Source organism: Barbus barbus (assembly GCF_936440315.1).
Source record: "Barbus barbus genome assembly, chromosome: 29".
Classification (NCBI taxonomy): domain Eukaryota; kingdom Metazoa; phylum Chordata; class Actinopteri; order Cypriniformes; family Cyprinidae; genus Barbus; species Barbus barbus.
The window spans coordinates 28,145,509-28,158,761 of NC_136757.1; the positions used below are offsets into that span (position 1 = coordinate 28,145,509).

At 35.6% G+C, this 13,253-nt stretch overlaps 1 protein-coding gene across 1 annotated transcript; it reads right to left on the reverse strand.

Annotated features, from left to right (window-relative positions):
* Nucleotides 1-1,720: 1,720 nt before the first annotated feature.
* LOC306849651 (ras-related protein Rab-35-like) lies at nt 1,721-12,641 on the reverse strand. The gene is made up of 6 exons (XM_079384834.1): nt 12,386-12,641; nt 9,933-9,983; nt 7,930-8,053; nt 5,571-5,695; nt 4,897-5,021; nt 1,721-4,532 (listed from the first exon to the last, which is right to left on the reverse strand). The coding sequence occupies exons 1-6, from the start codon at nt 12,435-12,437 to the stop codon at nt 4,413-4,415; spliced, it is 597 nt and encodes a 198-aa protein (XP_079240960.1). The 5' UTR covers nt 12,438-12,641; the 3' UTR covers nt 1,721-4,412.
* Between the last annotated feature and the right edge of the window lie 612 nt (nt 12,642-13,253).

A 13,253-nucleotide genomic window follows, 5' to 3' on the forward strand; every position in this document is an offset into this window, starting at 1 on the left:
TAATGCATTACACTAAACACTGGTCATATGAATATTCACTATAGTGACTTTTTTAATATGCAAATTTAATACATATACTTGTGTATTATAATAAAGTGATTAAAAATACACAGAAAACAACTCTAGTGGATTTGTCAGAATATTTCACAAAATTAATGCATAAACAAATGCACATTTGTGCATGTACATATTCTTGTGCCTTTCCAAAAGATAAAATTCCTCTAAAATGCTTATTGAAAAGCGGCTAAAAAAATCCTCTGACATTTAAATATCATTGAAGCAAAATCTCACTTACCTTTAATTTACTCCAATTACATTTCATGCCACGTTTGAAAGATCCAAACTGATGCAAACATATATGACAGGTGATGTAAAAAGGATCCGATGTTTATAATTATTTTGTCCTGTAGTGCTTCTCCTGAATGAAACACTGTTATATTAGCAGTGGTTTAAATCTTCCAGCTCCAGTCGCTCCACTCGTCTCTCTTCTGTTGTTCTGTATGTAACAACATTTCAATGTCTTTTTAGATTTGTTCTTGCATTTCACACTGTTCTGTAAAAGTCTCATTACGTTGACTTTGTACTGCTGTCCTTTTGCCATTTAAACACTGTTTTTGCAAGGCTCTCCAGTCTGTGTCTTAAATCTGTGCGAGCCGCTGTTGTGAATGTGAAAGGAAGGAAAAATCTCCCATTTTTACAAAAAACAGTCCCTCAAACGAGCAGCACTAGTTCTTCATGCATGTGAGTGTATGTGCACGTCTTTCAATGTATATTTCATTCATAATACAAAAACACGTTGCTTGAATATGATCACTGGACGTTCGATAAATTATTTTAATAGAAATATTGAGTATTAAGCAATTCTATCCTGATCCTGTTGGTCTGATTGTGATTCAAAAAGCTTATTTTACATAGAATAAATGGGGGGGGGCAGATTAATAGAGGAGGGAGAGTTCAATATCTTTCGGAGTAAATAATATTGTATAAAGCAAATATGAATGGTTCTCACCAGCCTCATTGGTGCCAAGTTTTCTTCCTTAAATGCACTTTCTAAAAAAAATCAACATTAAAAACATACATATATCTACTCAAACACTTTATCTTTGCAGTAAACAATGGCTGCTAAAATACAACATCTCAACATGAACCTCGCTACATTTATAGTAATATGATACACTTAAGTCTGAATTATTCAAGCCAATTACGTGATCTGTTAATTCTTTGAATAAAACCTGAAAAAGTGTCAAATGGACTTAAAGCGAATTATCAAATGCATTTTGTAAAATTCTTCACTTTCAGACAAAAGTATATGTATCTGTACATTTGTAAGTAATACCGTGGTAAATATGTAAATAAGTTAGATTTTATACTTTCCATAAGGTGTTTGCGATTTATACTCGTAGTGAGTTTGATCCGATGTGTTTTTATAATTATTAAATTCTTATTTTTCCAACAGATTCCTTTAAAATACCAAGTTATATACAAATGCAGACAAAAGTATGTCCATGTTTAAAAAGCTTCCAATGTCTTGACGTGGAATGCACTGTGATGTATCAGAATAATAAAAAAAAAAATACAAATGCAAAATCTTCTCAATTATCAGATATTCCAGTAATAAACTGAAAAACCGTTGCAGTCCTGCAATAAACAAAGAAGAGCAAAGCTTGTAAACAAATGTGCAATGTGATGATGCTTAATAAAGACAAGGACAAACAAGCTTGTGTCAAATATTAATTCTTAAAATATTTATTAATGATTTAATTCATAAAGGGGAGGTCCACTATACATTTCTTTTCTCCAGTGTATAATATAACCACAGCTGAAAAAAAGTGTTTCAACCAGCACAGTTTGCACGGACATGTGCTAGTATGTCAAACGTGCATGTATATGCACACGTATGACGAACTGAAGTCACATGACTGGGTTGAAATTGGCTCACAGCACAGCCAGGGCTTGTGGTGCGTTTTGGCTTCCGAAGATAATCATGAAAATATTTCTATTGGTGAATCTCACAAAAGCGTTCAAACAAAATTACATTTTAGATATTAAAAAAAATGAAGCTCATTTTAGGTTCCTTAATCTTTTTCCATGTTTTGCATATTTCAGTTTTGAAGCATTTATATATCATCGTACTATTTGTTGTAATTAATGCAGCTCTAAATTCATTGCATTACATAAAAAAAAAAAAACTGCAAAAAATGCACAATGCACAAAAAAATCGTAATGACTTCAATACAGATAAATATATATATATATATAAAAAACTAATTCAGGTATTTACTTATCTGCAAAAACTGTACATTTTAATGCAAAATACCTTTTTGTTGTTGTAATGACTTAAATGCAGATCTAAATTCATTGCATAAACCAATTTATGCGTATTGCATAAAAAACAAAATTGTGTTTAATTTTCTGCAAAAAAAGCAACATTTTTATATTAACATTTTAATGCAGGAGAAAGAAAACAATGTGCCTAAAAATGGGCTTCGCTTTCATTGGGGAAAATTTTTGTTGTAATGATTTTTAATGTAGATGCATGTCAGTCTTTTTAATTCTTTGCAAAAAATGCTACATTTTTACATTAACATTTTAATGCAAAAGTCAACATTAAATGTGCCTAAAAATCAGCTTCATTTTCTTTATGAAAAATCACTTTTTCTTTTAAGGTGAATTGGGACATAGTCACGTTTTGGTGAGATTCACCTGCATAGAGACGCCAAGGGAAGATCACACAGAGGGATGGCAGAGGTTGTGTATCTGTCAAATGTGGATCTGCCAGAAAGTCTATTCAGTCAAAGTGTCAATAGCGTATTCAAGAAATTTAGGCATGAACCAAAAAGTCAGGTGCACCCTGTTGGCTTAAACACTTTAACATAACATCTCCCTTCCACGTATAAAAACATATTACATTTCATATTAGCGATAGACACTTTGCAACTGTGCATAAACACGGTAATTATGTTTTTAAACCTTGTATCAGCATCTTCCGGGTCCGGTACTTCATACAACCTTGTATGGCACAACAACGTCGCTCTTCCGTGAGATGCAGAAGATGAAATCTTGTTTTAACACCGGCTTCAATTGAATGCATCCACAAAACCAAAGATGCGACTCCAGCATCCGGAGAAATACTCCAGCGCCTGATACAGAAGAGAAGTGTGTGGCAACACAGTTCTGAGGTTATGGCAGCATCATCCACCCTCATGCTCTTCATCTTCACAGGAAAAACGAAAGCAGAAAAACACGAGCCTGAAGCGGCAGAAGATGCCATTGAATGTCAAAGGAGCTCTGCTGTCCACATCATGAAGACCCAAGGCCTGAACTAATGCGATGAATCTCATAAAAACATGTAAGTCTACAAGGCAAAAAGAAATAATTTGCATAAAATAAAAATGAAGCCTATATTAGGGTCATTACGTTCTTTTTTTAAATTGACTTGATTTTCATGATAATGATTCATGCTAATGCTCTTTTTAATGCACATTACTGAAAAGCATCCAGATGTTTAAATTCTCATTATATTCTTATTACTATAATAGTAATTTTTTATGTACTACAGCCAAAAAAAAAGAGACTGTTACATTGATTTAAAAAAGCATCAATTAAATGGAGCACAACAAGTACTATGATAATATATGATTACTTTACAATGTATAAACGTCAAATTTCATCGAGAATTTGGCATGAATTATGCTTGATCCTAAAAGTCTTCATTTTCTTTATGCAAAATATAAATACATTTTAAATGTGACCTGGAGATGTTTTTTTTTTTTTTTTTGTGAGATTCACTCAATGAAAGGAAGGAACGAGTTTGAAGAATAACAAAAGATCCAATCAGAGAATAAAAACACATGATGGATCACTAATCAATTATGTCTAAAATGAACTAAAAAAAAAAAGAAAAGAAAAGTTGTTGGCATCTGTCTCCGATTGAGTCCATGGTGAGTAAATGTCTTCATAAAATAAACGCAAAAGGGGGGGGGGGGGCAAAATGTTCTTGCAACATGCAAAAAAACAAAACACTGGCATTCCACAAAAAAAAAAAAAAAAGAGAAAGAGAAGCAAAAGAAAGAAGAAAATAAAAATCACTCCTGAGATGGTGGATAATAGAGAGATATATAATCACTGAAGAGTAATTGTGAAAGCATAGAGAAACCTGCACAGTTTAGCGATCACGTCAGCTTTCTGGTTCTTCAATAAAGGAGGATCTTTTATTAAATATCATGAATTCCACATAAAACTCCTCAACTCTCATAAAATCTGTACATTTTCTTTTAAAAAGTCTTTGTGGTTTGTCTCGGTCCAGAAAGGACTGCATTCGTCCACACTGTGTTTTTGTGAAATCTTAACTGAGACGATCACAGTCCGTCTGTGTGTACAGAACGCCGTGCAGAGGAACGTCTGTTCATCCACTAGCAGCATTTTTTCTTTCGTTTGCTATTCTTGCTGAGTTTAATCACATCGTTCTGCTGCTGTTTGGCCACAGAATCTTTCTTTGCCCGGAGCACCAGCTCTGTGATGCAGTTAAACATCTACACAAAGACCAGAAACACACACAGATATGTTATTGCACCCTCCAAAAATGATTCTAATAAAGATTAACACACTTTATACAACATATACGGCTCTAAAATCTGATTAGATGAGCCGCATTTGAAGCCGCTGTAAAATAGATGTCACACAGAGACATAGATCAAGTAATTTCAATTTTGTTTTGACTACTTTAACTAGGGATGTGCACAAGTGATTGATTATTCAAGCGTTCATCAAATTAAATACTCAAGAGCAGAGCCAAAGTACATTTTAGAGAGTTTTCCAGACCTGGCACACAAGTGAGTTTTAGGTGTTTCACAGCACAATCTGAATGGTCCTAATACAGAGCCCTGAGGAACTCACCTCCTCCACGTTGATGTTCTCTTTTGCACTCGTCTCAAACAGACTGATGTCCATCTGCTCAGCAAACTTCTGTGCATCATTCGTCTCCACAACCTTAGAGTTTGGATCATCATTTTTATTGCCCACTGAAGGGAGAAAATGTAGTCAGAAATTAATATAGAATTCACCATTGGATTGGCTTAGTTAAGTCTGCTAATTCATGTACTAAAGGGTTCATATCATGGAAGTAACATCACAACCATGGACTCATTAACATGACTACCCACAGTGTGCATTAACACCATATTTCATATGCAAAGATATTAGCCAATCAAAACAGTGGCCATTTACAAATACAACTCGATTTAAGAATAAATAGTAGTAGTAGTAAATATTTATTTAATGCCACGTCAGCATCTTAGGCTATTTTCATGGCAAAAACTTTAAAAAATACAAGTATAACAAATACAATAAAAACCAGCAAACAAACAAACACAAGTTATATTAAACAAGATTTTTTACATTAACATGATAAAAATTCTAAAACTTTTTCTGGCAAAATTATACTAAACACTTTTAAGTGAGTTCATTTCATAAAAGAGTTTTCCACATACATTCTTAAAAATAAATATACATATAAAAAGAAAATAATATTAAAATAAAATGTAACATGCAACATTTACTGAAGAACTCACCTAATATTCGACAGACGTCATCGCAGTTCTGGTTTATTTCATGTAGCCATCGTTTGACATTGACAAAGGACTCTGCACTGGTGACATCATACACTACTATGACCCCATGGGTTCCTCTGTAATACCTGAAAATGAAAATAAGGAATTTTAAAGAGTTCAGCTTTAAAATTAACAAGAATTTCTCTCAGTAACTAACAGTGAATGGGGAACAGCCCTCTGACTTCAAAAGCACAGGCCGTCTTCTGTCTCCAAACACAGACACAAAGACATGAGCGCACAAAGAGCTCTTTGAGAGGCCTGGAGTGACCAAACCCTTGTGTCATTGACCGAGCCTGTCACAGTTCTGTCACAGTCCTTAATAACAGATCAAAACCTCACATAAACATGCATGAACGTACATACACACACACACTAACGAAGCGGCATACACTCCCTTGTTAGCTACGTAATGACCAGCCGTCTTCAGGCCATTGCACACTTAACTACGTCGCCACATTAACACAAGTCCACAACTTACAAAAAAAGTGTCTTTGCATTTTGACATAAAAGTAGTTTGAAGTCTTAATATTTTAATGTAAGTCATAATTCTGAGGGTTTTTGCAGGTTTTATGAAGTAAATTTAAGACCAAAACAAAATGTAAGAAATAAATTGAATGCTACACAATGTCAATATGGTCTCTACAGTGTGCGCAGAATTATTAGGCAAGTTGATATTCTGGTCATATTTTTTTTTCCAAGAACATTTTACCAATTCCAAACCACATCAATCTTAACTACTATTGATTTTGTATTTAATCATTTAGAAGTGATATATAATTGTCCATGTAGGCTGAAAGTCAAAAACTCCTTGTTTCAGGTGTGCATAATTATTAGGCAGGTTTCATTTACAGATAAAATGAGCCAAAAAAGAGACTGAACTCAAGAATAAAAGTAAAAAAAATATTAAATGCCCATGAGAAGGATGCAATACTAATGCAATAACAGAATTAGTAAAGTTAAGGTATGACCATTGGGCAGCGAAATGCTTATTGGGTCAGCACGGTCAGAAAAAACAGGTGGAGAAGAAAAGACACGTTAACTGCAAAAGAATTAAGAATTAATGTGAAGAATTAGGTGAGAAACCATCAGTAACCATTTAGTCTCCAGCACCTCACACATCCTCTTGTATCTTCCAGAATCTGGCAGCAAGTTTTGGGAGCTCATTTTAGTTCATGGCAGTAAGTTAAGCGTCTATTATCAATGCTTAAAAGAAGAAAAAAAACTAACTTTCCAATAAGTCTATTACTTTTTCACTTACTTTACAAAAAAAGGGCTTGAATATCTCTCCTCCCAACCACTAGAACATGGAAATAGCTTTTACTGCATCTTCTGATCATACTGTAAAAATGTGTATTTTTGCCTTGTTCTCCAGTGCAAATTCTTAAAAAGATTCTTAAATCAAGATGCATTTACTTGAAGCAAAATGACAAATTAAGTCTTGTTTATGAGAAATCTATCAAAGTGATTAAAACAAGAAGAAAATGATCAATGGGCTCAAATGGAAAACTAGTTTTTATATTCCTTTAGCAGATATCCGTTTCTTGTTTTGGGTATAAACACTTGTTCAGTTTCTCAGAAAACAACATCTAATATCTTCATTTTGCATCTAAAGTAAATGTATCTTGATGATGTTTAGACATTGAAAAACAAAACAGCAATAGTAAGGAAGTCGTAATACCTGCAGTTCTCTGATTTTTCAGTAAAACTGAAATTGGATCTTAAGCTAGCTACTGATTAAATGTATTTTATGAAGCAAATTCTGTATGATAGTTTATTATGTAATGGTGTGTGCTTCAGGAAATGTAAGACACATCCAAACAAATCCTCTTGCCACAGGAACTGTGAACTTAAAGCCCAAGGACAGCTTCAGTCCCAGAGTGCCGATGGCAGATGCTGACCCTCAGTCAAACAGCGGCTAGAAACCATTACAGCACTAATTAGGGACCTCAAACAGATTCCCTGAAGCGTTCTGTAGCATGCGCCACAGCCACGCTGGCACACACAACACCCACAAACAAAGATGTCTCGGAACATTATTTTCAATGTCTTAAAATGTTATAACAAACTAAGAATGAAAGCACCATTTCTATTCATTTCAAAGAGAAACACCATAAAGAATTTATTCAGATGAAGGAATATTCAGTCTTCCTGTACTACACCTCCTTTGAGCACATTTCTGATAGTAAATCTTGTGATCAAAAGCCTTTGTGTTATGATTTATTATGAAATATGAAAAGCACATGCATGTGCACATCACGTCTGGAACATATAGGATACATTCAGCTCAGCAGTATTTGATAATGTCATGCATTTGACTCACGTAGATGTGATGGTTCGGAATCGCTCTTGTCCGGCTGTGTCCCATATCTGCAGTTTCACCTTCTCTCCATTAATCTCCACCGTCCGGATCTTGAAGTCGACTCCTATAGTGGTGATGTAACTACCTACAACACAAAGCAACACCAAAGAGCATTGAATATGCCATCATAATAGATTAGCTTGGGCTTTTTCTAGTCCTTTATTTTCAAAATACACCCTTCAAACCTTGTCCTGAAGGATATTTTAGGAACACCACACTGTTGACCTACATGCATCACACGACCCATTAGACATGATAATATGACAAGGATTTCAGTCTGAGCAAAAATACTGTAAAAATTTGTATTAATGTTATATTATTACAATTTAAAATAACTTTTCTATTTGAAAATATTTTAAAATGTAATTTATTCCTGTGATGTAAAGCTGAATTTTCAGCATCATTCCTCCAGTGTCACATGATCCTTAAGAAATCATTCTAATATGCTTCATATTTTTGTGGAAACAGATATTTTATTTTTCAGGATTCTTTGATGAATAGAAAGTTCAAAATAACATAGTATAAATGCCTTTACTGTCACTTTTGACCAATTTAATGCATCCTTGCTGAAAACTTCTTTACGGACCCCATAATTTTGTATGATATTGTATGACTCAAATTTTTTTTTTTTCCTCTTACAAATACAATAAGAGTTACTTTAATGTATTAATTTCCATAAATTAATTTCTACACTGTAGAAAATAAAAACTGTGCAAGAACTTGGATTATTTCTCTTTTTTTTAAAGGGGTCATATGATGCGATTTCAAGTTTTCCTTTCTCTTTGGAGAGTTACAAGCTGTTTGTGCATAGATAAGATCCCTGAAGTTGCAAAGACTAAAGTCTCAAAACCAAAGAGATATTCTTTATCAAAGTTAAGACTCGACCATGCCCCCCTAAAACAGCTAATTCAACATCACGATGTGGGAAGGTTTTCATACCACCACCCAAACGTATACAAAATGAAAGAAGCCGTAACTTTTATCATCCCTGTAGTGTTGTTGCGGCTGCCGCCATGTCGTAGAGACGCTGTGTGTTTCGTTGTGAAAGCGAAAGTACTTTGTTTGGCCTTCCAAATGAGTACACAACTAGAAATCAGTGGTTAAGTTATATTTACAACACTGTTCCAGAACAGTACAACACAAATATTCGAGTGTGTGCAGCGCATTTTACAGAGGACTGTTTCCTGAACCTGGGAGAGAGTAGCCTACAATGTGAACACTATGAATGGCTGTGATGCGAACACTATAAAGTGGGACAGTCTGGTGCTTCTGACTCAGCCTGTAAGTACGTTTTGATATTTAAAGAATTTGCCACTGACTATTCAAACGCGAATTTTGAGCAGAGTAGAGTAGTGCTTGTTTGGCGTTTCTACGAATGCAGACATGGTGTTATGTTTACACGGTGCGGCGCAACGCGTAAAAAGACAGTCTTGGTCATTATAATCAGTCATTATGTCCTCAGTGAATGCAACAAATGCCTCGTTTATAGCGGGTTTGATTATTTTAGTGTCATCGCGCCGGGACACGGCATCATGGGAAGGGACATAACATTTGAGTCACACGCTTGAGGTATTCGGCCAATCACAACGCACCGGATAGCTGGCCAAACAGAGCACGCCTCGCTTCTCAGAACGATGAGGCTTTGTAAAAATCGGCACGTTTCAGAAAGGCGGAGAACAGAGCAGCAACAATAATGTACAGTATGTGGAAAATAATGTGTTTTTTGAACCTCGACCCACGTAAAAACATTGCATTACACCAAATATTATTTTTAGCAACATCATATGACCCCTTTAATTTAATGAACATAAGGTAGAGGACAAACAAAAGTACTTTCATCACAAACAGCAGATGTAACAGGCCGTCTTCACGCTCTGGGCTTCAGAAAATCTCAGGACTGTCTGTACTCTTCAAACATGAGAATAAATCAGACAGATGACGCCGGACATGTTCATGCATCTTACCTGAAAAAGTGTTGTCTGCGAAGCGCAGGAGAAGACTGCTCTTTCCAACACCTGGAACGACAAACAAAACCAAAGAATGAGGAAAAACCACGCAACATATGATGCAGCAGATTTCAGATGAACGTGATGAATACTGGCACCAGCAAAACCTCTGGACTAATGCCTGCTAACCGTTAACGTCCACCATGTGGTTTACTGCATAGAGACAAAACCTAAACTCTGAGAAACATGACGTTCTCGCTGAGACGCTTTCTTTAAATGACATCAGGACCAAAATAATCTCACAAACCAGCATAAAATCTGATCCACACTGAAGATTATTCTAAGTTTAGACAGGAAGAGACTGTCTGCCAATGACCCTGTAACTTTCTTCAGGGGTTTGCAGGTAATTCAAAACAGCAAAGTCAGCCAATCAGATTGGAGCAGTGAGATTTTTAGTGGAATATGAATGTGGTGGTTTATGAACGGTCTGTAGGCGTGCCGTCTGAGACTACAGCCAACACACACGACCACTGACTCTCAGAAAGGAAGATAAACCAAGCAAACATCCTCTCCTGACAAATGATGCCACTAACACACAGGATAAAAGAGTTGACATGCTATAGAAATGCATCAAATCACTTGGAAAAAACTCAGATTCCAGTAGTATAACTTGCTTACTGAAGAACATGGATCACAACACAAATACTATTACAGGACTTTCTTGCAGTGGACATGACAACCTGCATTCAGATATTCATAAAAAAAAGAGAACATAATCAAACAAATCCAGCCGCAAGAAAACAGATCAAATCAAAAGTTATATTAAAAGTCAGACAACCAGTGTCAAAAATGAGCCCGTCTATCCATGTGGGACAAATCCAGCCGATTTTCTTTCATCACAGACCAGAGATCTGTACCATTTCATTAGGTCACTTCATTAGAGATCAGAGAGGCCAAATAAAAGCCCTCAGGGAACAAAAAACTGAAACACAGAGGCCTGTGTGTCCATCTACTGTAGCCGACAGCAGCCAGCGTCTCACTCGTGTAATCCATGTATGGACAATCATCGTAAAGAGATACACTTCATAGCTAATGTATAGTATAGTATATAATAAATAAAATATACAGAATATAAAGAAATCATATAATTATTTCTGAAGGAGTAACGATGCTGAAAAATCAGCTTTGCATCACAGGAATAAATTACATTTTAAAGTATATTAAAAAATAATGCATTTATTTTAAATTGCAATAATTATTTAACAATATTACAGTTTTTTCCCAGTATTTTTTATTTTTGAATGCAGCCTTAATGAGCATAAGAGACTTTTACAAAAAACATTAAATATCTTACTGATCCCAAACCTTTGAATGGCAACACACATTTATTTATTATTATTTTATTATGTAAGTTACATATTTAATTATTAGGTATAAATAAAACTTTTATTATAATATATTATATTATTTAAATATCTACACTCTCTCTCTCTCTCTATATATATAGATAAATAAACAAATTATTTTATATATCCTTATATACAAAATATAAATGGATTATTTTAGTATTCAAACCAGCAATTGAGATTCACCAAACAATGTGACATTTTAATAATATACAGTTCATCCAAACGGTTTGAGCTCATTTGAGTCGTCTGCTTCATGTGAGAAGGTGCAAAACCTCAAACCACAAGAACCGCAAGCTGTGATGTGTTGCTGGCTGTTAACCATCCCGTGAAAACAGGACACACTCGCCTTTGCTTTTGTTACTCACACCTGAACAAGAGGCTCAGCTTTAACACTTACAAACACCTGAAGTATCCAGATCTCAGAAGCTGTTACATCTGTTACCCTGTGAACCTTCACATGTAATTTAAGTAACAAATGAACCTGTTCACTTAAGTGACACTTAATGTCATTTATTAAATCTGATTCAATCTCAAATGCAGCCAGATCAATCTTCAGTTTTCTTCATTTTTGTATAAAGGTCAAGTCAGCTCTCCTCAAGTTCACACAGGTGTGGAGAATCACATGCACTATCAGCATATTCAAGCAAGTGTCTCCATACCATCTTCCTTGTCGACGCAGAGCTATTATTTGATCATTTTAAACCAATTATTTCAAATGTTTGGACTGTAAAGCGTTTATATTTTCAACAAATCGCTCTTCCTTTTATATTCTAGACTCTAATGCATTGATATTCGGACATATTAAGCGTTAAGTACTTTCTGGAGCCACTCAAATCAATGCACTTCTGTTGTGGTACAGAATAAATGATGCATAGAGCAGGATCTCCGGATCTCGGGCCTGTGTGCGGCGACCAGCCCTAAAGCAGCGGCATAATGACAGAAACACGCTCAAATCAGACCTGCGCTCATTTACAGCCTCTCGGAGCTCACAGCTTTAACACGACACACTCAAAGAGCCTCGCGCCAGGCCGCTTCCCGTCACGCATCCGCGGCGTCTCTTACCGCTGTCACCGATGATCAGCAGTTTGAAGAGGTGGTCGTAGTCGCGGGCCATGCCGGTGGTGGGAGGCTCAAACCCCGCGCCTTCGCTGCAGCTTCGCGCCTCTCTCCAGCCGAACGCTTGGCTGGAACCCGCTCGGAGAAGAGCGGACAATTTCCCCCGGTAGATGCCAAAAGCAACGGGTTTGTCGTCGGGGTTTGTCGGTGTCAGCAGCCAGTCACTCGCTCATTACCGGAAACGGCGCTTCCTCCTGCTGCACAGCGCGGCGGAGAACCAATCAGAGCGCGCCGACGCCATGCGACGTAACAGCCGTCAACAAGCACGCGTCGCGATACAAAGATCAAAGCATGCGTGTGTTTGTAACGTATATGGGTCAATGGCGTCAAATGCATTGAATTATTTGAAAAATCATAAAATAGAACATTTGTAAAATTTGTTTCATTTAAATTGAATGAAAGTGCGACGATGTAGTTTTTCCCTCGAATAACATTTTATAATTTTATGCAGTAACAACAGCATAAGTAATAATACTACTTAATAATAACGCCTCACAACGTCAGTGTATACTATAATACAAGCACTTAATCATTATTTTCAAATGTTTTTAAAATTAATTTTCTAGGCTATGAATTGAATCCATGAATATCAAGATGAGTATATTTATTTGTTTTTTTAAATTATATGTGCATTATTTTTTATAGCATCGTTACATTATAACAAAATGGTATTTGTTGTTCTTTTTTTTTATACTGGCCAAAAAAAAACACAAAAAGTCACTAAACATACTGAGACAACTGCTTATACACACACACCAAAAAAGAAAAAAAAAGTAATGTTTGGACATGTCTAATAATACAGTATTTTTATTTA

Coding starts and splice junctions, on each gene's coding strand:
- LOC306849651 (XM_079384834.1), bottom strand. CDS start 12,437: ATGGCCCGCGACTACGACCACCTCTTCAAACTGCTGATCATCGGTGAC. Junction 8,054..9,932: donor CGCAGACAACACTTTTTCAG/GTAAGATGCATG, acceptor TTTGTGTTGTAG/GTAGTTACATCACCACTATA. Junction 5,022..5,570: donor TGACGTCTGTCGAATATTAG/GTGAGTTCTTCA, acceptor TTCTCCCTTCAG/TGGGCAATAAAAATGATGAT.